Below are 22,334 nucleotides of genomic sequence, written 5' to 3'. Positions count from 1 at the left end.
TATTTCCCGTCTACATGACCATGTATTCCTATTAACGTTATGTAAAGTACATAAATTGTGTGGATTACATCATTTGTGGATGTGATCAATTGCCAGTAACCATCTATATCCCTCCCCTCCCCTTCCCTCCTCCCCCTCCCTCCCCTCCCCCTCCCTTTCCCCCCTCCCTTTCCCCCCTCCCTTTCCCCCCTACCCCTTCCCCTTCCCCCTCCCCCTTCCCCCTCCCCTCCCCCTTCCTTTCCGCCCTCCCCTTCCCCCTCCCACCTCCCCCCACTTCTCCCCTCCCCCCTCCCCCTCTCCTCCCCCTTCCTTTCCCCCCTCCCCTTCCCCCTCCCACCTCCCCCTCACCTCCCTCCCCCCTCCCCTCCCCCCACTTCTCCCCTCCCCTCTCCTCCCCCCCGTTCCCCTCCCCTCCCCTTCCATCCTCCCCCTCCCCTCCCCTTCCATCCTCCCCCTCCCTCCCCTCCCCCTCCCTTTCCCCCTCCCCCTTCCCCTCCCCCTCCCTTTCCCCCCTACCCCTTCCCTTTCCCCCTCCCCTGCCCCTCCCCCTGCCCCCTCCCTCTCCCCCTCCCTCCCCCCCCATTCCCCCTCCCACCTCCCCTCTCTTCCCCCCTCCCCCCTCTTCTCCCCTCCCCCCGTTTTCCCTCCCCTTCCCTCCTCCTCCTCCCTTTCCCCCCTACCCCTCCCTTTCCACCCTTTCCCCTCCCCCTCCCCCTTCCCCCTCCCCTTCCTCCTTCCCCCTCCCCTCCCCTCCCTTTCCCCCTCCCCTCCCCTCCCTTTCCCCCCTCCCCCTTCCCCCTCCCTCTCCCCTTCCCCCTCCTCCTCCCCCCTCTCCTCCCCTCACTCTCCCCTCCCTCCTCTTCTCCCCTCCCCCCTGTTCCGCTCCCCTTCCCCCTCCCCCTCCCTTTCCCCCCTACCCCTCCCTTTCCCCCACACCCCTTCCCCTCCCCCCCCCTCCACCCTTCCCCCCTCCCCTCCCCCTCCCCCTCCCCTCCCCTCCCCCTCCCTTTCCACCCTCCCTCTCCCCCTCCCCCTCCCCCTTCCCCCTCCCCCTTCCCCCTCCCCCTCCCCTCCCCCGCCCGGCAATGCCGGGTACTTCTGCTAGTAAGTAATAAACTAATAAACAGTAAAATAATAAAATTAAGTAATAAAATATGTCATTAAACAGTTAAATCTTAAACATCTTAAACTTACACAGTTAAATAAACTTAAACATCTCTCCTTGCTAAGAAATAAACATTGTTCCAACAATGATAATACTTTTTCTGCATTTCTAACATTCATTGATTTGCATAACTATATTTTGTTTACACATATGGACACTGAATACATGCATTGCCATTTTTTTGGCCAAGAGTTGGGGGGGGGGGGGGGGGGGAAGGAGGGGGAGGAGGGAGGAGAGTAGCACACCTGATAACATACAAATTTGTTTGGTTTTCATGGTATGCTAATTCCTTTTTAAAGGAAAGTATTGTTAGAAATTATGATTATTCTTTCATTAAAAAGCTGCAGTCTGAGCCTGCAATGTGGCAAATTGAAGTGACAAGCTAAGATTAAAGTGATGTAACATGCCTAGTTAAATAACTTTTGACTTTGGAGTTTCATAGCAATCTTTTACTTATTTCTTATTTTTAACTTTTAACTGCCCACTTGTGTCACTGTTTGCCATTGCATTTCCCAGGACTTGATCTCGGCAGCAACTGGCATAAGCTTGTCCACTATCGATGATCCTTCACTGCAGAAGCGTCTGCCTGGCTTTCTCCGTGGTGTGGCAGAGGAACACAAGCCTGTCGCATCCCCAAACTTTGTTGTCACACAGGCCCTCGTTGCCCTAATGGCTAATCGTGAAGCCAAACTGCGTCCAAGTAATCATAAGGATGACGAGGCCACAGGTTCGTGCAATGTATTTGGTCCCATGTTCTACTCTTTTTTTTGTATTACATATATCAAGGTTCATGAATGAATGAATGAATGAATGAATGATCGTTTTAAGGCCATTTTCCCCGCTAGAGCAGGGGTTAGTCTTGTGGACCCCATGATAATCATGGTTCCCTGTTTGAGGCAATGTTTTTATGGCCGGATGCCCTTCCTGACGCCAACCCTTAGTCGCCTCTTACGATACGCAGGGATACGGTGTACCTATTCTAAACCGGGGTACACACCGGGATCATGCAAGAGATTAAATCGAACATAATCCAAAATACTGCATTGGGGTCATCATTAAAAAAAAAAAAAAAAAAAAAAATTTCCTTTCATTGGGGTCATCATAAGGAACCTGAATATAATTCGGGTTTCAGCTGGTTGCTTCTCTTCTCTCAAATCCATCCAAGCGCAACCAGTCGTTTGAAAGCTTGGTTTATTAATTAATTTAGACGCTCGTTTCCAAAATGTACCACGTCTTATGTTTTGTATATTCCTAGCATTTTCCATAGTCTTTCCAAATACAGCATTATACATTAGGGCATAAAAGTCTTTCTCAAAATCTGTTTTTGCTTCTGTTCTCTTTTCTGTGTTAAAATCAATATATGTCTTCAACCAATGACTTTGTTTAAACTTTAAAATTCTATGAATGTTCTTTACTCTCAAACCAGCAGATAAATATTATCTCAAGTTCCTTTGATGTATAACATAATTATCTTTATCATATAATGTAGTTAAAAAAAATTCTGTTGGTTTATATGAATTCGTGGTGGGATATTATTGTGGTAACTGCTGTGCCATTCTTTTTTTCAGACTTTCCTTATCAGGGGCATATGGCAGGTCTTTATACTTATTGTGAAGTTCTTCTGGATACTTTAAATCAACCTCAAAATAAAATCCAACCTTTGCTTTGTCAAATATAGTTCTGGTCATGTCAGTCTTTTGGGACTGCCACGAGTAACGCGTAACCCAGTGCCACTAGTAACTACCTGCCACATTGTTGGTTTGTCGGCGACTAAACCGACACCCCTCACTGGTTTTGCTAGTGGGAAGGGTGACTATGACACCGTTCCAGGACCAAAAACAACACTTGCTAAAGGGTGGATGAGCTCCAGTAGGGGGCCAACAGCCAATCCAGTAAGGAGATGGTGTCTCCTAAAAAACACACATCCGGCTTGGACCGGTTCAAGTCATACCAAAGACTTTAAAAATGGTACAAGCTCCTTCCTTGCTTGAAAAGGATAGAGCACGGGCAATCCCCATCGGTTGGCATCTATGGAAATTCCTCTTGAGGAAATGCCCTGCTGAGTACGGTGAGAAAGGCGGCTCCATTGTTATGGCGTCGCTGGTACCCAGAGGATCCCGGGAAGTGATGGTACTGATGGCACTTCCCCAAGCTCAGTGTGTGTGTGTGTGTGTGTGTGTGTGTGTGTGTGTGTGTGTGTGTGTGTGTGTGTGTGTGTGTGTGTGTGTGTGTGTGTGTGTGTGTGTGTGTGTGTGTCAGTATTACGAGCCTTAGCTGATGTATAAAAAAATCCTTTTGAGAAGAATTACAAACTATTATTGAAGCATTCACTATTGATCCTCTTCAACCCATCTAAATTCACCATAAGGAAGAGATTGAGACATTGCCCATCCATAAAGATTGTTGGCATCATAATACATGAAGCAAGAACTTTATTTTGTGGCATCATAGTTAGGAAGATATGTGTTTGCTTTAGCATCTCTCTTTGAACAGATTTGTGATATTCCACCTCTTTTAGCTTACTCTATCATTAAAAGCATATCTACATCACTGATTAATTCCAACGGTTGTTTAGTCATCTTTAGCATAGCACTCTAGTCCATATGATTGCTTATTTTGACAGACTGCTCTAAAAGCCTCAAATACATCAGCTAATAAAAAGATGAGTCAAGATACAAATCATGATACAGTATTCTCCAAGATTTTTTTCTATCAAATATCTTTCAAACATTTTCTGCTTAGGTGTATATTCTTTATTAGTTAAATGGCTTTTATTTAATTCATTTTACAACATTCTTTAGAGGGGAGCTGGGTTTCTTTGAACCTCTCAAATGAGTTCATATAATCATTGGGATATACATACACCCTTTTATTGTAAGAGATCAACTTCTTCCTGATTTGAGAAATAAGATTGGATAATTGGAAAACTTAAATGTATCAAGAAATCTAATATGGGCTTTTTTGACATTCTGTTGTTTTTACGTGTATGAATTGCTTTTATAGATATGTAAATTGTTTTTGTAAATGAATATTTCTGGTCTGTTTGAGCAATTGCTGAAATGTGTCCACAGGTTTTACTCAATTCCTTTATCAAAAGATGCGTGTAATAATGAGCATTTTTCTAAAGAAAGCCTGGAATGAAAGAGCGAAGTTTAAATTCAAAATTACAAATTTTATGAGCTGTACATCTATATTCCCCAGTGAGATGGCAGTGATTTCGTACCTTTGGACCTTCACTAATTTCCTCCTCACAAATATGACAGTTATTGTTTTCCCTAAAAAAAAAAAATTCTTCCTATGTTAATGCTATTGATATTTTTTCACATTGTATTAGTTCATCGCATACAATCTCTTTCAAGGTGTTTACCAAACTCTTGGGGAGCATCTTCTCTATAGAGATCTAACATTACAAATTCATCACAAATGAATTATCACGTATTATTCATCACGAATAGAGGATTTGATCTTATAACAGAAACCACGAGGAGTCTATTTTGGATATTTATTTGTGTATGATTGATTTGGATTTGGAGAAACTGGATATATCGTTTCAAGGATACTTTCGAAATCAGCATTTATCACAAATGGATGCTTTATTGTCTTATTTCCATCTTTGAATGCTACGTCTGAACAGCCTCTTGGCATACTAATTACCGCTGATTTATGTTCCCTGCAGTATTTTGAATGTTGGTTCAATCTTTCCTTCGTGTGAAAAAAGTTGAGACCGCTTACAGGGATACAATTTATTAGTTATATTGGCTCGTTCAGAACTAATTAATATTGATAAATGTTTGATTCAAGCATAATGTGAGCTTTTTTTCTTACCTATAATCTGGAGAACCAAGGTGTGTTTCATCCTAGCACAGAAGATCAATGTATGTTTCATCATTATTATAGTTATTTAAAAATTTTAATATCTGAACTTTGTATATATCCGCTAATCCATATACATTATTATTAACATAAACAGAACATTTATTTATCTTTTCTTTGAATATTAGAAACTGCTTTTTTAAGCTTTATCTCTCTTGGTAAATCAATATAAGAAGAAGCATTAAAAGGGTCTGATTTCCTTATGTGTATATCCCAAAAAAAGATTTTTCTAATATTAAATCCACTACCTGACACGTTATCATCAACATATAGTTCATATCTCTGAAGTTCATCTTAAACATCACAAACTATGAAATCTTGGAATGATGTGATAAAGTGAGGGCTTGTTCTCGTTTCGGGTGTTTCTTCACCATCTGCCCTTACCATATTCAATTTTACTCTGATATAAAATGTAAAACTATTGATTTATCTCAGTGTGTTCTTTCTCTCAGAGTTTCAATAGCTGGTTTAACCATATCAATTGCCTCAGCGATTGATGTTAGTTCTGGTTCTTTAAACTGAAAAGTTCTTATTTTATGTCCTTTGCTTCATCAGTGTTTTCAATCGAGTAATCACGTATCTCCTCTTCATTACCTCCGCCACCAAAGGTGGATGGAGGTTATGTTTTCACCCCTGTCTGTTTGCTTGTCTGTCTGTAACCAAGATATCTCAAAAAGTTGTGGACAAATTCGGACGAAATTTGGCAGAGATGTAGCGTATGTGACAAGGAAGGCTTGATTCAAATTTGGTGAAGATCCGGATCCGGCTATTAGGATTTTATAAGTGATTCGTCACCATTGAGTGATAGGGCTAAAACTGATAGCAGGATATCTCAAAAAGTTATGGACGGATTTGGACGAAACGTTGTGGACAGATCGGGAATTTGACAAGACCAAATCGATTCAATGTTGGTGAAGATCTGAATATGGATTCGGATACGAGAGTCAATTAATTTTTAAGTTATTCTTCACCATTGAGGGATCGGGTGAAAAGCGATATAATAGCATGATATTAAAAAAGTTATGGATGAGGTATGACTAACCTAGGTGGATGAGTTGGTTCGGTGACAAGAACAAGCCGATTATTACCTCCGCCACCAAAGGTGGATGGAGGTTATGGTTTGACCCCTGTCTTTTTGTCCGTTTGTTTGTTTGTTTGTGAACAAAATATCTCAATAAGTTGTGGACGGATTCGGACGAAATTTGGCAGAGATGTAGCGTATGTCACAAGGACGAAATGATTAGATTTTGGTGAAGATCTGGATTCGGATCCGGCTACTAGAATTTTTAAAATGATTCTTCACCATTTGGAGATCGGGCCAAAAACGATACATAGCAGGATATCTCAAAAAGTTGTGGACGGATTTGGACGAAACCTGGTGGACCGGTTGGGTGTCTGACAAGGTCAAATAGATTCGATTTTGTTGAAGATCTGAATGTGGATTCGGATATGAGAATTATTTAATGTTTTAAGTGATTCTTCACCATTGGGAGATAGGGCCAAAAACGATACATAGCAGGATATCTTTAAAAATTATATATGGATTTGGACGAAACTTGTTGGACAGGTTGTGTGTGTGTGTGTGTGACAAGGAAGAATCTTCTATTTTTGTGCAGATCCGGATCCGGATCCAGCGAGTATAATTTTTTAAGTGATTCTTCACCATTTAGTGATATGGCCAACCAGGCGGAGGTATGCTCTCTACTGAGTGCCGTTCTAGTTATTTTTGTGTTTGCGTGATTGAAGGTGTTTCTTTTAACTGTTTCTTCAAGTCATTTTGGCAGATATCACAATGTTTTGTTTCTCGTTCGAGTGGAGATATTTTTTGCAATAGATTGAATATGTGTTTGTGGGATTGAAGGTGTTTCTTTTAATTTATGTCATCTTTATTTCAAACATCACAATGCATTATATTATTCATATTCCATAAAATCCCATATGTAATTGGGCCAGTAGGATGCACTGGTTTCAATAAGGAAAGTGAAATACTGGAACCGCCTTTAGAGGCCATTTTTTTCCACAGAGCAGGGGTTGAGCCTTTTTGTGGCACTTTGGTCCCCTTTTCGAAGCAATGTTTTACGGCCGGATGCCCTTCCTGCCACCAACCCTGTTAGTCGCCTCTTGCGACACACAGAGAATTACCAGCAAGCTGATACTCAATTTGCCGACCTCAGAAGGATCACAGGCTGAGTCAACCCCACTGGCATTAATTCAGCGATCGACCGGGATTCAAACCCAGGATCCTCGGATCCCAAGCTGCCACCCTAACCACTAAGGCAACACCAGGCTTGAAAGTGAAATACTGGACCAGGAGAAAATACCCCAAAAAAATCAGTGTGTCAATGGAGGACCAGTAGAAGACCAATAGAATGAATGAATGAATTAACAGGATTGAAAATAACCAATTGACACATGTGGGAAAATTACATGCCCAGATTACACTTCACCAAGTTGTAGAGGTCGTCATAATTGAGAAGCCTATTGATTTGGAGGTCAAAGGTCATCTGGAGGTCAAATTTCTAAAAGCGCCATTTTACATCCATTTGACTTGAAAATTGAACAGCATTTGCATATTGTCACTAAATAGGAAAACCAACTATGTTTGAGGTCAAAAGTCAACTCAAGGTCAAACCTCCAAAATCATCAATTTTCATCTGAAAAATCATTAATTTTCATCTGATTGACTTGAAAATTTAACAGCATTTGCAGTGCCTCACTGAATTGGGAAACCCTCTATTTTAAGGCCAAAGGTCTTCTCGAGGTCAAACTTCTAAATTTATCAAATTTCATCTGAAAAATCAGCGCTTTTCATCTTATTAACCTGAAAATTAAACAGTAATTACATAGTGCATCACTGAATTGGGAAACCAACTATTTTTGCGGTTAAAATGTCAAAGGTCGACTCAAGGTCAAACTTCTAATATCATCCGTTTTTCATCTGAAAAATCATGAATTTTAATCCGATTGACCCGAACTTTGATTAAGATCGTCAATTATAATCTTAATGAAATGGACAATTTGATGTATCTATGGCAACTTTTCATTTTGGGGAGGGGTGGATTTGGCAAGTATCGTGCTCTGCATGAAGTCTTCTTGTTTGGTTTGTTTGTTTGTTTGTTTGTTTGTTTGTCCAAGTGATATCTCAGCCATCCTTTGAGCTAGGAAGCTGAAATTTGGCCACAATAGTGAGCACGTGGTTTTAGTGTGGTATGAGGTGTCATGAAAAACAGCTCCCATGCGATTTGCGTGCTAAAATTGATTTTTTTGCTTTGTTGGATTGATTTTAGGTCAATTTATTCGAAAATAATGGGGTTCAAATTTTCCGACCCCTGGACCCCCTTTTAAGGGGTATTTTGTTTCCAGTGACCCCCGGGACTGACCATGCGACTTTCTCCCCTAACAACTGAGAGATTTTATCGATCTCGGGGTCGTTAGAGAGGTTTTCGATGACGCTAAATCCATTTATGATACTTTCGAAGCGACCGGAAGTGGCGATCCCCGACTTCCGGTTAGGTTCCATGCCAAGGTCAAGGTCATTTCGAAGGTAGCGATAAAACCTGGTCATATAGTACCACTCTCTGAGGGTTTTCATGCACGAGAAGACGGCTGAAGCAGTTATTTTTGCGATCAGACTGGCCAGTCACAAATAAATCTACGTTTTAAAGCCATTCTTAGTCAAATTTAGAAAATATTTACCGAAATAGCAAAAGTCTTACAAATGATATAAGTACAGAACTATGTGTGTTTAGCTTGTTTAATGTCACAAAATGTTTTTGTTTACACAAGTATGTAATAATGTAACACAATTCCTCTAAATTCTCAAGATAACACATCCGAGAATCATGCAAGATAATTTTGATAATTAAATAGCTTTTAAACTAAAATTACTGGACGGATTATTCGTCAAAATCTTCGCTAACTATATCATTTCTTACCAAATGTACACAATTATCGACACAAGTAGTTAAGAAATGTAACACAATTCCTCTAAATTCTCAAGATAACACATCCGAGAATCATGCAAACTAAACTACTGGACGGATTATTCGTCAACGTCTTCGCTATGTATATCATTTCTGACCAAATTTACACAGTTATCGACATAACATTTACATAGAGGAGTGCATGGAAGACCGTTCTTCCAACAACTGCATCTGCCTTTGCAGCTTGATTTACATTTACATTTCGTAAGCTCAATCACAGCTTTTGGGGCAGGGAGGTTGAGACATCCCACCGGAACATATAGACCTTTCTTTACAGTCCATCCATTTTGTTCAATAGATGCTTCAACCCTTTGATCTCTTGCTCCAGGGCCTGGTCGGTGAGGCAGCCAAGTAACCTTCCCAGTCAGCTGAACGGCAGGCACCTATGAGATGCAAAAGACTTTCCACTTGCTCGAGGTACTGGTTGAGAAATTGAGCGAGCTCGCCGATGTTGTCATCTTCTTTCTCATGGGGATTTTCTGAGTACGAGGACCGGATGTCGTTGTAGATATCAACCATGTCTTGGCTACGGTCGTGGAGAGCTTTCTTGAGAGCAACGCATTGGTCACGAAGTGGTTCAGGTGGATGATCAGAGAAAATGGCGTCAAACTTCATCATCATGATTGCCAGGCTAGTCGTGATGTGGTACTCAACTCCTCACTTGTATGCCTTGCCACCATAGACCCCACGAAGACCTGCAGAAGTGTATGTGCCGCTTTCAATCGCACACGTGTCAATGCCACTTCCGTCGATTGTTTTGCCAAGAGCGTGCAGGGCAGCAAACGCAGTATGCAGAACGCCCGCTCGGAGAATCCAGTTGGTGTTATTCACTGACTGCTGAATCTTGAGGGCGCGGCTGTAAAGATCAAGATCGAGCGTTATGAGGGTTCTTCTCTCAGGACCAACCACAAAAGCAGATATGCCCTGAGTCAACATCAGAACAGTATAGAGGGTCGAGTAATCCGTTGCAGAAGTCTTGAATAGCGGAGCGATCACTTCTGTGTTAGTCGAGCTCAAACTCTGACAGGAGCGTGATAACAGAAGAGATTTAGTAGCACCCCATGTTGGCATAACTTCTTCCTTTGCTAACTCCTTACCTTTAAGGATTCGTTTTGTCACTGAAAGAATAGGATCGTCGGAATATCTGGGGTTTTGACCTGCGGTCTGACCTTGCAGTTCTTCAGTCTCTTGCTGCTCTATATTCTCCACACGTTGGTCATTTAGCTTTTCACCACCTCTGTCATCAGTACCGTAGTAGTTGGCAAGCGCCCAGGTGTGAGTGAAGTCTTTGGAAATCTTACTCCTCCGCTTTTCTAGATGGTAGACCTCAAATCGAATTGGTTTAGGTTTAATGATTGGCTCTTGCAGGTACTTGACTTCGAACGCGAGTGGTGCCGGTGCGAGAAGTTTCTCTGGGATGACAAGTGGTTGGTTGATGGGCTCGCCATCTTCTGCTCGCTGGTTGATCACGATCACTGTGCCATGGAATGTGTTCTGTCCACATTCCAACGGCATCGTGGGGAGTGTTACAAGGGATGTAACGGGAGAATGCACACCTGTGGTGAGTGTTACGGAGGGTGTAACGGGAGAGTGTGCGCAAGAGGATGCGCGAGAAAGGTGTGTAACGGACGGGTGCATGAGTACAGAGTGCGCTGTCGAGAGTGAGGGTGAATGCGCGACCGAGATCTTACTCGCGATCGCGACCGAGAACAGTCGGTGTGTCTTCTAAGAGGTCGATGTTATCAACAGCGAACCAGATGTTCAATCCCTTATTGATGAAATCAGGCAGACAAAATCCACCAGCCTCCTTCATTCGCTGAAGAACGCCTTGCTCTATGCGCTTTTCGAGATCAAGGAGCCTCTGGTAGTCGCTCCCAATGTAAACTTCTGATAGGTTATTGATGAGGTTTTTGTCACGAACTCTGGAATGAATGGTGAGCAGCAAGCCTATTGAGAGGGGCGTCTGGGCAGTTTGCTGAAAGATTTCGTTTTGTTTTGGCTGATGCTTTACCTGGCGATCCGTTCGAGTATTCTGGATGAGAAACTGGCAAGCAACATCAACAGTTTTGTCCACTTGTGCATTGCGCATTTCAGAAACTTTGAGAACATGACGGCCAAATAGGAGATGATTGAGGAAGAACTGGAGAAGTGGAGGATTCTCAAAGTCTTCAAACATTCCCCTGAACGACCAGCTTCGATGCTGCATTATCTCTTCCCTTAGAATGTTTGCCATGTTCTTCAAGTTGCCAACTGTGTCGTCGTTATCCAGCTGTGCAGACCTCAGTTGCATGGCCTTCCTAACCGCCAGTGAAAGAACGAGGTTGTCGGGTTCATTTTTGCATAGTGATTGGACGAACTGGATATTCGGAAGCCGTTCAGTAATGAGCTTTTTCAAATGCTTGCGGTAGTTGGTTGTCTGATTGATCTCTACATTATACCTCTTCAAAATGGACAAATATGCACCATTCACTTCAGCCATGTTCAGAGTAAGATTGTCCGCAGTAAGAGTATTTTGGACGGAGAGAAGCAACTGTTCATCACATAGAGAGCCAATAAGCTGGGTATTACTACGATCTTTTCGCGTTAAAGTGCGCTGCACGTATCGTAAACATTTCCTATGATAGTATTTTTCAAGAGCAGAGGCATCCCCAGCGTCTTCTAACTCGGACACGCAAGTTCTGATGCGGTCATCCTGAGTCTTGAGCTTTATCTCGAGGAAGTTTTCACCCATCTTGTCAGAGTAAACACGATGGAGAGGTTCTGATATGTTATTAGAACAAAAGCTACATGACGAGAACAGACACACCTTTTCCTTCGGGATGGTTTTTGTTCTTTTAGGTCGGGTAGAGTCAGCCACACTGGAAGGTCGTCCAGGCCCACGCGCAGGGCATGCAGGAGAATCAAACCGGACTCGTTTCACCCTTAGCCGTTCAATCATGCTTGTGTTGACGATGGGTTTTCGACATTCGCTATGATACCATACTGATTTCCGTTCAGATTCACCTAAGCTAGCTAACCGATCTGTAAGTCGCTTAATATCACCCTGACCCAAAGACAGTCGCTCGTTAGCACAATAAATAAGTTCGCCAATCATATCAGGATTATTTATCAGTCTCTTCTTTGATGTAGCTCCCTCATTGCAGATGATGCACACGCTGTTCTTCTCAGACATGACCTCTAGATGGTTTTGTACTAGTCTCTGTCAGCCTTCTTTCTGAAAAACAAACAAAAAAAAGCCTTGAGCATTTTACCAATATTTTTTTGTCCTTATCTCGCGACGGGGCATCTAGATCGCAAAAATAACTGCACCAAACGTCTTCCTGTGCCTGAAAACCATAAAAAAGAGGTATTACATGCCTAAGTTTATTGCTACAATTGAAATGACCTTGACCTTAGCATCTTTGGTGAACGGAAATCTGGGATCGCCACTTCCGGTCGCTTCAAAAGTATCATAAATGGATTTAGCGTCATCGAAAACCTCTCTAACGACCCCGAGATCGATAAAATCTCTCAGTTGTTAGGGGAGAAAGTCGCATGGTCAGTCCCGGGGGTCACTGGAAACAAAACACCCCATAAAACGGGGTCCGGGGGTCGGAAAATTTGAACCCCATTATTTTTCAATATTTTGACCTCGAATTAATCCAACAATGCAAAAAAATCAATTTTAGCACGCAAATCGCACGGGATTACACTTCATACCACACTATTTGACAAAAATTGTATTTTTTTATTTTTTGATTAATTGATTATTTACTTATCTATTACCAATTTATTAAGTACTTGTTTCTTTTCTTTCTCATCTTTGAATTATCTCAGGAACCTTTTGAGCTCGAAGTTTATATTTGGAGATGACAATGGCCAAGTGATTAGGCGTTAAAGGGTATTTTTTATTTATTCATTAATTATTTAATTATTGGATTAATTACATGATTAATTTTCAAAAAGTTACAGATTCGGATGAAGCAATGGTGGTTTAGGCATGCTATGCTATTAGCCAATTGATGAATAAATTAATTATCTTACCATTATTATTTATTTATTTTCATTATGTATCACTTATTTATTTTCCTTCTCATCTGGCCAATATCTCAGGCACCTTTTGAGCTCGAAAGCTGATATTTGGACACCACAGTGACCAAGTGATTTGGCTATAAAGGATCATTTTGATTTACTGCTAATCAATTAATTGATTAATTATTTAATCTTTTGGATTATTTATTTATTTATTTAGTTAATTTTCAAAAAGTTGCAGCATAGGATGAAACACTGGTGGTTTAGGTATGCTATGAGCCAATTGATAAAGAAATTAATTATTTTATAATTATTTTATTCATTTTAATTATACAATTAATCAATCAATTATTGTACACCTCTCCCTCCAAATACTGTTTCTGTGCTGCATGGCGGCATCACCAGGTGCCGAAGGTTCCCTGGCAATACCGCGTGCTGGAGGATGTTATTTATTAATTTGGCATGGGGGCGGTGTACTTCAAATGTATCTGTGCTTGGTATTATTATTATTATTATTATTATTATTATTATCCATACCAGAGATGGTGTACTCATTGATGCAATACCCTGCCTGCATAGCACCTCTGTGACAGTTTATACTGCAGTCAGGTTGAGAATCAAACTCAGACACCATATGCATGTGTGCACCCTCTGAGCTAGCCTGTTAGCTTTTTGTTATTGTGACAGACATCGTTAATGTATTTCCATTTAAGACATTGGAGATGCTTTATGTTGAGCTGAATCCAAGACTGAATCCAGCAGAAACCGTTAAACATGATGGCTTGTCTTGACCATAGGACCCTTGGAGTTGGCCAATGCATTGGCCGCCTGTTGCCTGTCAATGCAACTCTCGTCACAACACCGACAATGGGCTTGTCAGCAGCTGCTGTGCACCCTGGCAGCACATGATCGTGATGGCCAACCCAGGCCTCAAACCGATGCTGATATCACTGGGGACCTCCGTCGCTGCCTGCAAATAAAACTTGAAGGCCATCAAAATAGGGTGAGTTAAAAAAGGAAAATCATATAAGACTTGCAACATGCTGCCATTGTCACATTACACAGCCTTTCAAAATTATTATTTTAATAGTGACACAAGACTCAGGAAGGAGCCGACACCTCATACACAGGAGAGGGACGTTAGTATGGTGAATAAGTTGACACATAGTGTGTTACGTTGGAACCTGGAATTTCACCATCATGAGCTCAGATAAGAACACCCAACAGACCAACCCGTGAAAATCATGTCTTCATTTTTCTTGCACCTTTTCTGGCTAAATATTTAATGGTAGTATCTCAGGATTTTTTTCATACACCTCCCTCAGCCGACAATGAAGATTCTAATTGAAGCCATTAGCTATGACTATGCGATGCTCCAAGTTTTGAATACACAAGTCAAATTGTTCCTTCTTGAAATTATAAGATATTTTTATCTGCTATGATACCTATTGCTCATGCATAATAACTTTTAAAACGAACTTTCAACTAAAAACCTGAAATGAAAAATTATACAAACAGACTAAAGAACCTTTTTTTAAACTGCAATTGCTGTATGTGTGGTACTGATTTTTGTTTACATTAGTCAAACTCTACACCCTTCATGGCTCCGTGCAGCTGTTTGGAATGGAAGAGTTGTGATTGCAGCCAGGTGGTCGTGCAATGGTTGTGCTTTGGGTTGTAAAAAGAAATAGCCCTTGCCTTGTATTTCAATGGATAAAATTGCTTACAAACAGTCCCGAGACTAAAGCTGCCTTTGGCATTCAATTCTGGTTCACATTGCCATAGCTACAGAGTAAATTGTCTGTGACCTTTGCACCGCTTCTGTTTTATGTGGCTTCCTTTCTACTTATTGGTGTGTGTTTCATGCACATTCCCATTTATTTTCCTTTGCTTTCCATGCCTCACCTCATCAATTAGCGTGCTTTTACTTCGACTAGGTAACCAGCTGCGCCTGGAGCAACGAGAAGGCTCTTTTGGCCACGAGTGGAAATGACGGCACCGTGCGGATATGGAGTGTGGCCAAAAACCAGTCGATGTTGGAGCGAACCTTCGTTCTCCACAGGCAGTAAGGTTCACCAGCCTCCCTCCCCCTCAGCCCCACTCCCCCGCCCTTCCCCATTGCTGGATGCTGAACACTCGCAGGGGTGCAGCACCTGTTATTCTTGAAACCTGGCCAGCATGTTATCTTTCCAAAATGTTGACTGTAGTGATGAAAGGTTGACATGGTAGACTGGTATAACCTTCTTTCCCATGATTGTCTTGGTAATAATGTTTCTTATTATTGTGGAATAATTATGGTAATTACTCAGAAAGCACCTGGCAAAGCTTTCCTTGGAGTTCAAGTTCATTTCTCTTCGACAATGACTTTTCCTTTTTAGCACTTCTATTAGAAAGAGGTGTTGGCTTAGCGGTTATGGTGCCAGCTTGGGATCCTAGGATCCTGGGTTCGAATCCCGGTCGATCGCTGAATTAACGCCAGAGGGGTTGACTCAGCCTGTCATCCTTCCGAGGTCGGCAAATTGAGTACCAGCTTGCTGGGATGAATGACCACGGTGTGTACCCCAATTTAGAATAGGTACACTGTATCCCTGCGCATCGTAAGAGGCGACCAAGGGTTGGCGTCAGGAAGGGCATCCGGCCATAAAAACACTGCCTCAAACAGGGAACCATGATTGTCATGGGGCCCGCAAGACTAACCCCCGCTCTAGCGGGGAAAATGGCCTTAAAACGATCATTCATTCATTCATTCATTCATATTAGAAAGAGGGAACACTGGTGGAAGGATTTTTCTTTTTGGACTGGTGGAAGGAACACTTAAGGATTTTTCCTTTTGCGAGTGATAACATGTTCATGGATTTATTGAACTGTAAATGGTTTTGGAATTCCCACTCACTCGATTGAGCTTCATTTGCTATGTAGATCCTCAGGAATATATTGTTAAAGTAGCCCAGGATTGCTGTGACTGGCCACAGCACTTGCACGAGGGTGGAACCCCTGCTGTTAAAGGTACATATTCAAAATTTGAAAACCCAGTACGATTCCAAGTCAGCCTAGCACAGTGATAATCTGCATAGTAATTGAGAGCAACCATTCAAGTTCAGAAAGGGAATGTTAAAAAGCTGTTCCACATCTGTAATTTTGATGGAGAATTGTATTTGTGCCAGTATAATTGCATATTGCATCTGTGACATCCTTGCAGGACATCTGCATCCCCCAGTGGTGATGTACAGCTGTCACATATATGTTGGAGTCCAAGTGGGCGACATATTGCTGCAACCTTTGACAAGACTGTCAATGTTTGGCAGTTCAATGGTGCGTTTTAACAACAAGCATGCTGTTTGACTATAAATGATCTCCCCACTGTATCTTTCACGAAAGAGCATTGCTTTGGAATTCAGAATTTTGTGGAGGGTCTTTGTGTAGTGCAGCTGTCATTATGAGGTGAGTACCTCCCATCAACAGTTGTGAGAGCCACATCAAGTGATTTCCGCTTTTTAATGTAATCAACCGTTCCACTTTAGCACACTGGAGTGGCTCCGAATGGGGAATGTGTTCCATCCTTAACGGAGCTATATTCTTACTGGCACAGCAGCTGGAATAAATGCGTGGAAGTTTTTTTTTTTTTTTACCATTTTCCCATTACAATCTGTATGAAAATCTTTAAATGTTTCCATTTTGAAGTGCATTCACTTTTCCAGGAGGTAGAATTTGCTTGTTCCATCTTAAATTTTAATTTTGCTGTTTAAGTCTAGCACTGGCTTGTCCATCTGTATTCCTGACCTTAAAGTGTGTGTGTGTGTGTGTGTGTGTGTGTGTGTGTGTGTGTGTGTGTGTGTGTGTGTGTGTGTGCGTGCGCACACACGGACCTGTACTCGAAAAAAAATAATGTATATACTGTTGCAGTTTTGAGAACCCCTCACTTGTAAATAATAATTCCTGTAAATAATTCTCTTCATTTAAAAAGGTTGCACCCATAGTTGGTCCACAAGCAACACGTAGGACGCCATAGGAACTTTCAGTTATTTCCCTAGTCTGTGTTTAGTTAAGGCTCTGTTCCCAATAGTTGAATCTGCGTTGCATTAATTAAATAAGATAGGCCCCATTCGCCTATTTGCCAGCCGCTCTGTCTCCAAGCTACGCCAGTACGCGCCCCTACAGTCGGGGCTTGTCCCTCCCAATTCTATTACGCGCCGTCGCTTGCCAGCAGCGTTCGCTGCCTCGCTCCAAACGCCATTGAACACGCGGTCGGCTCGAGGAAAGATGGGGCAGAGCCACGAGAAGAGGTGTGGCCTCGTCCACGAGCCATCGAGGGCAGGGCCGGTGAGCCCTCGCAAACCTATCAGGGCTGAGGTGGGATGGCCTGGTAAGGGCGTGGCTGGAGCTTCCAGAGGGTTCGCGGGGCTTGCCCTTATAAGCACGCACGAAAAGCCCTCTGAAGAACTGCGCAGGGAGCCATCATTGATTAAGGACCGCGAGGGAGCTCGATTATTGAAAGGACTGCGCGAGGGGAGGCCATTGTGAAAAGACTGCCGAGAGGACTGCGTGGGGAGAGCTCGACTGATACGGAATGCGCGGAGCGCACCTGGTGATTAATGATCTTGTTTGAAAGGCGCGTATGAACATTGAGAGAGAGAGAGAGGCAGCAGATGCACATATTACGTACGCAGCATCCCAGTCCCCCGCTATATCTACAAGGTCCGGTCGTGCGCCAACGCCACGCAAAGCTGCCTGCCGTTCTTTGCCGCGGTACGAGTCAACACCCGGAGCCGGACTCGAGTGAACCTGGAGCCGAACCTCAACGCCTACCATCTGCCTGGACCTTCTCCTCCTACCACTACCCTCCCGTGTAAGTCTGTCTGTTTTGTCCTGGGGTTAAGTAAGACTGTATAGTTAAGGTTGCCCTGTGTCTGCTTCTTCCTCTTCTTGTACATTCTTTCCCCTTTCGTTTCCTCTTTCTTGGGTTATTGTACATAATTAATATACCTTATTTGTTCTTCCCTTTACCTTTTGGTTTCCTCTATTCTGATCGTCTTTGTCTTTTCTCCATTGAGTACCTGTGGCATGATAGGAACCGCTTTGATCGGGTTTAGTCTTCTTGGTTAATGGCTCGGGCTTCGGATCGCTAAACCGCTCGGCAATTACCATCATATCCGTGGTTCGAGCGGGAATTATCTCCCTGCTTTGCGGTCGGATTGGCACTCAGGTATTTGGGACTCCACTGGCCAATCTCGACCGGAAAGGAGCGTTATAATTTCCAGGATCGGGGGACGGCCAGCCTAAAAGACAAGGGGACTAACCCCCCTCCCCCCCCCCCCCTTGGTAGGTGAGCGCCGACCCCCGAATCCGCAATATATATATTGATTCCATATATATATATACAGTAATACCCCGGCCTACGTCATTAATTGGTTCCATAAACCGTGACGTAACTCGGTTTTTGACGTAAACCGGGCGAAATGTCTTAAAAATGCCTTAAAATGAAGACAAACACCGTAATTCGTAAAACTAGAGTAAATAACTGGAGGAGGCTGCGGCTTTGCCCTGAATCTTTGCCGCTCCCCGTCAGGAGTCCCTCCGTTGTTTTCTATTGGTCGGGTCTTCTCCTCAAACGGGGTGACCGGCACGGACGTGTCGACCGTGAGCTGGCTTGTGTGCCGAGTGGCTCCGCGGCCCGCTTCACCACGGCTTGCTTTACCCAACGTGTCCGAGCAGTTTCCCCGGTGGTCGTGTCGTGTCGTCTGTGATGAACTAACGAGCTCAGGGCTCCGTGAACCCGGCGGCCCTGGGGATCGACGCTTGCCTCCGAGTCGTAGGCGTGCCCCGTCTTTCCTCGAGCGGCCGAAGTTGCTTGCTTCTTTATTTTTGGACGATGCGATATACGCAGAAACGACGACGTACAGGCAGGCATTTGCAAATCCATGCACATGTGCATGTGCACATGCACACGTCGATCGGTTCTTTACAAGGATATGCATCAACAACAACTTGCTACTCCCTGCACCACAGATGTCAATTTCCAAACAATTTACCTACTCCCTCTACCTAACTTTAAACTACCCTCCCCGGGTATTCGTGAAGGGGTCCATCCTCCCCCATCCACTCCTTCACACCATGCACTCCACACCACTCAATCCACACTACTCACTCCACACACCATTTATTCCCACACACCAAGTATTCTCTCCATTTATCCACTTGCACCCCATGCAAGTCAATCACTCAACACCATTACACATGTCTTCAATACACCACTCATACACTTTCTCCGGTCATCCCAGACCATTGCCTCATTTCACCAAGTTCAACGATAACCAGATTCTCACACACACAACCATTCTCGACCAATGCCTCATTTGCGCAAGTTCATCCACAAACAATTTCATTCAATTCCTCATTTGCGCCTAAAGCTCATCCTCATACTCACACACATGATACACCAAGACACACCAAGAGCGGCTTCAGCTTGAAGTCGCCGGTGCAATTACCCCCAAGCGTTAGCGTTAGCCGCTCCTTCGCGACTTTGTAGCCTGGCATGGTCTTCTCCTCCTTCGAGATAAAGGAGATGATGATGTAGGAGTGACGTAAAGTCGCACATAATGACGTTCGCTGAACTGAAATTTACTCTAGAAGAGTGGCGTAAAGTCGGATTTGACGTAGGTCGAAATGGCGTAAAACGGGGTACGACTGTATGTATGTTTTTATATATATATATATATATATGTATGTATGTATGTATGTATGTATGTATGTATATATATATATATCTCTATATATATATACACACAGACTTGGCATTTAATATGGAATATTTTTTTTTTCTGGACTTGGGCTTACTTTCTTAACTCAGTATATCAATCTGGTGAGTTTCTTTTACACTTTGGTGATTTATTTGTTCAAAAAACCATGTCACTGATTGTCTGTCGCAGCAAGAAGTCAACAACAGGATTATATCACAGGTGGCGTGGCAAAATGTACGGACAGGTGCATTTGATGATTGGCTTCACAGTCGGGTATACAAGGGTTGTTGCGTTCTGTATTAGTGGAAAACAACTGCTGCACGTCTACAAAAGTTATTGCCGCTTCCTCTGGAGATGGTCTGTCAACTCGACAATGCTGTTTGTCATGGAGTGGTGGCTTCACGAAATTACGGCATGAAACAGCGTGCTATTGCTCGGCAGTATGGCATCACTCAAGGTCAGGTGTCAAAGATCCTGAAACGAAATGCTCAGAGGGGTGTCCCTACTCCAATACCGAGGCCAGGATGTCCCCGCAGAACCACAAGGAGGGATGATCGCCAGCTGCACCGGTTAGTCCGCAATGGCCGTACCAAGTCAGCGAATCGGCTTAGGGCTGAGTGGCAGCAACTGACAAATGTGCCTGTATCCAGAGGGCTAGTCAACCAACGACTAGTTCAAGCAGGCTATCGTGCCAGGCGTCCCCTGAGAAAGCCACGCCTGACCAGACAACACCGCCAGCGCCGATTGCAGTGGGCCAGAGAGCACCATCAATGGCATCCAGGACACTGGAATCACGTGATCTTCAGTGACGAGTCTAGATTTCTGGTCTATCGTCAAGATGGCCGTGTCCGAGTGCACAGACAAGTGCATGAAGCCTACAACAAAGATTGTATAGTGCCAAGAGTCAAGCTGGAGGTGGTGGGGTGACCGTTTGGGCTGCTTTTCATGCAGGGGGCAAAACTGACCTGGTTGTTCTGAATGGAAACCTGAACCAGTTCAAGTACAGGGCCATTCTGGAAGAAACATTGCTTCCATTTGCTCGTGCAGCCTTTCGAGGAAACTTTGTCTTCCAAGATGACAATGCACGGCCTCATCGTGCTCGCATGATCCAACACTTTCTTGCTGACCGTTGTGTAGAGCATATGGAGTGGCCTGCCATGTCCCCGGATATGAATCCGATAGAGAACATGTAGGCAGAATTGACGCATCAAATCGTCAACTTGGACCAGCAGCCCAGCTCTGTGCGTGAATTGCAGCAGGCTATTGTCACTGCATGGCAAGCGATTCCTGTCCAAACCTTGGCAAATCTCGTGAACAGCATGCCTCAACGTGTACGTGCTCTCCTGAATGCTCGTGCGGGTTACAAGAAGTACTGAACTGTAATTTTACTGTCCGTAATCCCAGTCGTAATTAAACTTTTGTTTTTGTTAAAAAAAAAAATTGTCTAATGGACTAAATAAAGAGATACTTCTGGAAAACGTACAGAAGTTTAACACAGTACTGTCCATGAAATGCGTTCGATATCAGTTTACATCACTTTCAAGCATCAATTTATTTGTTTTGAAATGTCAAATGTGGTTTTTGTTTCTTTTGAAGGTCACATTAACAAAATCTAGAATAATTTCAACATAATTCCAATGAACTTTTGCTTCTAAGACATCTTGAAAAGTAAGTTCACCCCCACAAAAAAAATAATCCATATTAAATGCCAAGTCTGTATATATATATAATTGTGTCACGCTACCAGATTCTTGTACCAGATGCTCAAATTATGGATTTAGAGTTCTACCTGCAGCATTAAAGTACCAACCCTGTACCTCCGTAAAATAGCAGGGTTGGTCAAATTGGGCAATTACAAATGCATGAAAACAAAAATTTAAATATTCATGTGTTCCCCAAAATGTCAAGTTTTTCAACTTTTCATGCCAGGAAATCTAGAAAATTTCGCAAAAAATACCAAACAGTAATTTACAATCAGAATCAATTTCTAGGGTTCTAAAGGTTTTTTTCAAGCATGTTGGACAAGTAAAGTAAATAAAAGTACCATAAGAGTTATTGGCCGAGTGCCAATTTTTTTGGGCACCTTGCCGATATTCTGTATTTTTCACTTTTTCCTAGCAAATAAGTTGTGACCAGCACTGATTTTAATTGGAATTTATGCGAAACAAACACGCTCATGTTTCTTCTACTACTGCTGTATTTATTATGTGCAGCATAATCTGCATTGAATCTTCAAGCATAATCTGCATTGAATCTTCAAGCATAATCTGCATTGCAACTGTGCACAAATACTGTAAATCCTCGCCCCCCCATCTGTACGCTAGCCCAAGCTGTCATGCCAAAATATCAAGGCAAAATGACGAGTAGGCCTACATGTATAGAATTTTCACACACATGGTTGGTGAAGCACCATTTACAAGAAGTATGTACACAAGGCTTGACTTATCCATGAAGGACAATAAATGCATGTGGCATCATACTACTTGCACTTGAAAACCCCACGGGATATTAAGTTGGCCGCCAGAAGTGTGATTCAAAGGTCAAGTAATTGTCTTGTGAGCCTAA

General features: G+C 43.0%; 1 protein-coding gene across 1 annotated transcript in view; it reads left to right on the top strand.

Moving 5' to 3' along the window:
• Nucleotides 1–22,334, top strand: part of LOC137422161 (putative E3 ubiquitin-protein ligase HERC1) — a 443,323-nt gene that overhangs the window by 291,249 nt on the left and 129,740 nt on the right. The window contains 4 exon segments of the mRNA XM_078772274.1: nucleotides 1,682–1,892; nucleotides 13,830–14,035; nucleotides 14,970–15,097; nucleotides 16,232–16,344. Of these exon segments, the coding sequence (XP_078628400.1) occupies nucleotides 1,682–1,892; nucleotides 13,830–14,035; nucleotides 14,970–15,097; nucleotides 16,232–16,344 (658 nt within the window).

Source organism: Myxine glutinosa, chromosome 2 (assembly GCF_964187855.1).
Source record: "Myxine glutinosa chromosome 2, kmMyxGlut1.1, whole genome shotgun sequence".
Taxonomy (NCBI): Eukaryota; Metazoa; Chordata; class Myxini; order Myxiniformes; family Myxinidae; genus Myxine; species Myxine glutinosa.
Note: the sequence above shows the minus strand (reverse complement) of the source record. Positions and strands in the feature narration are given on the sequence as shown.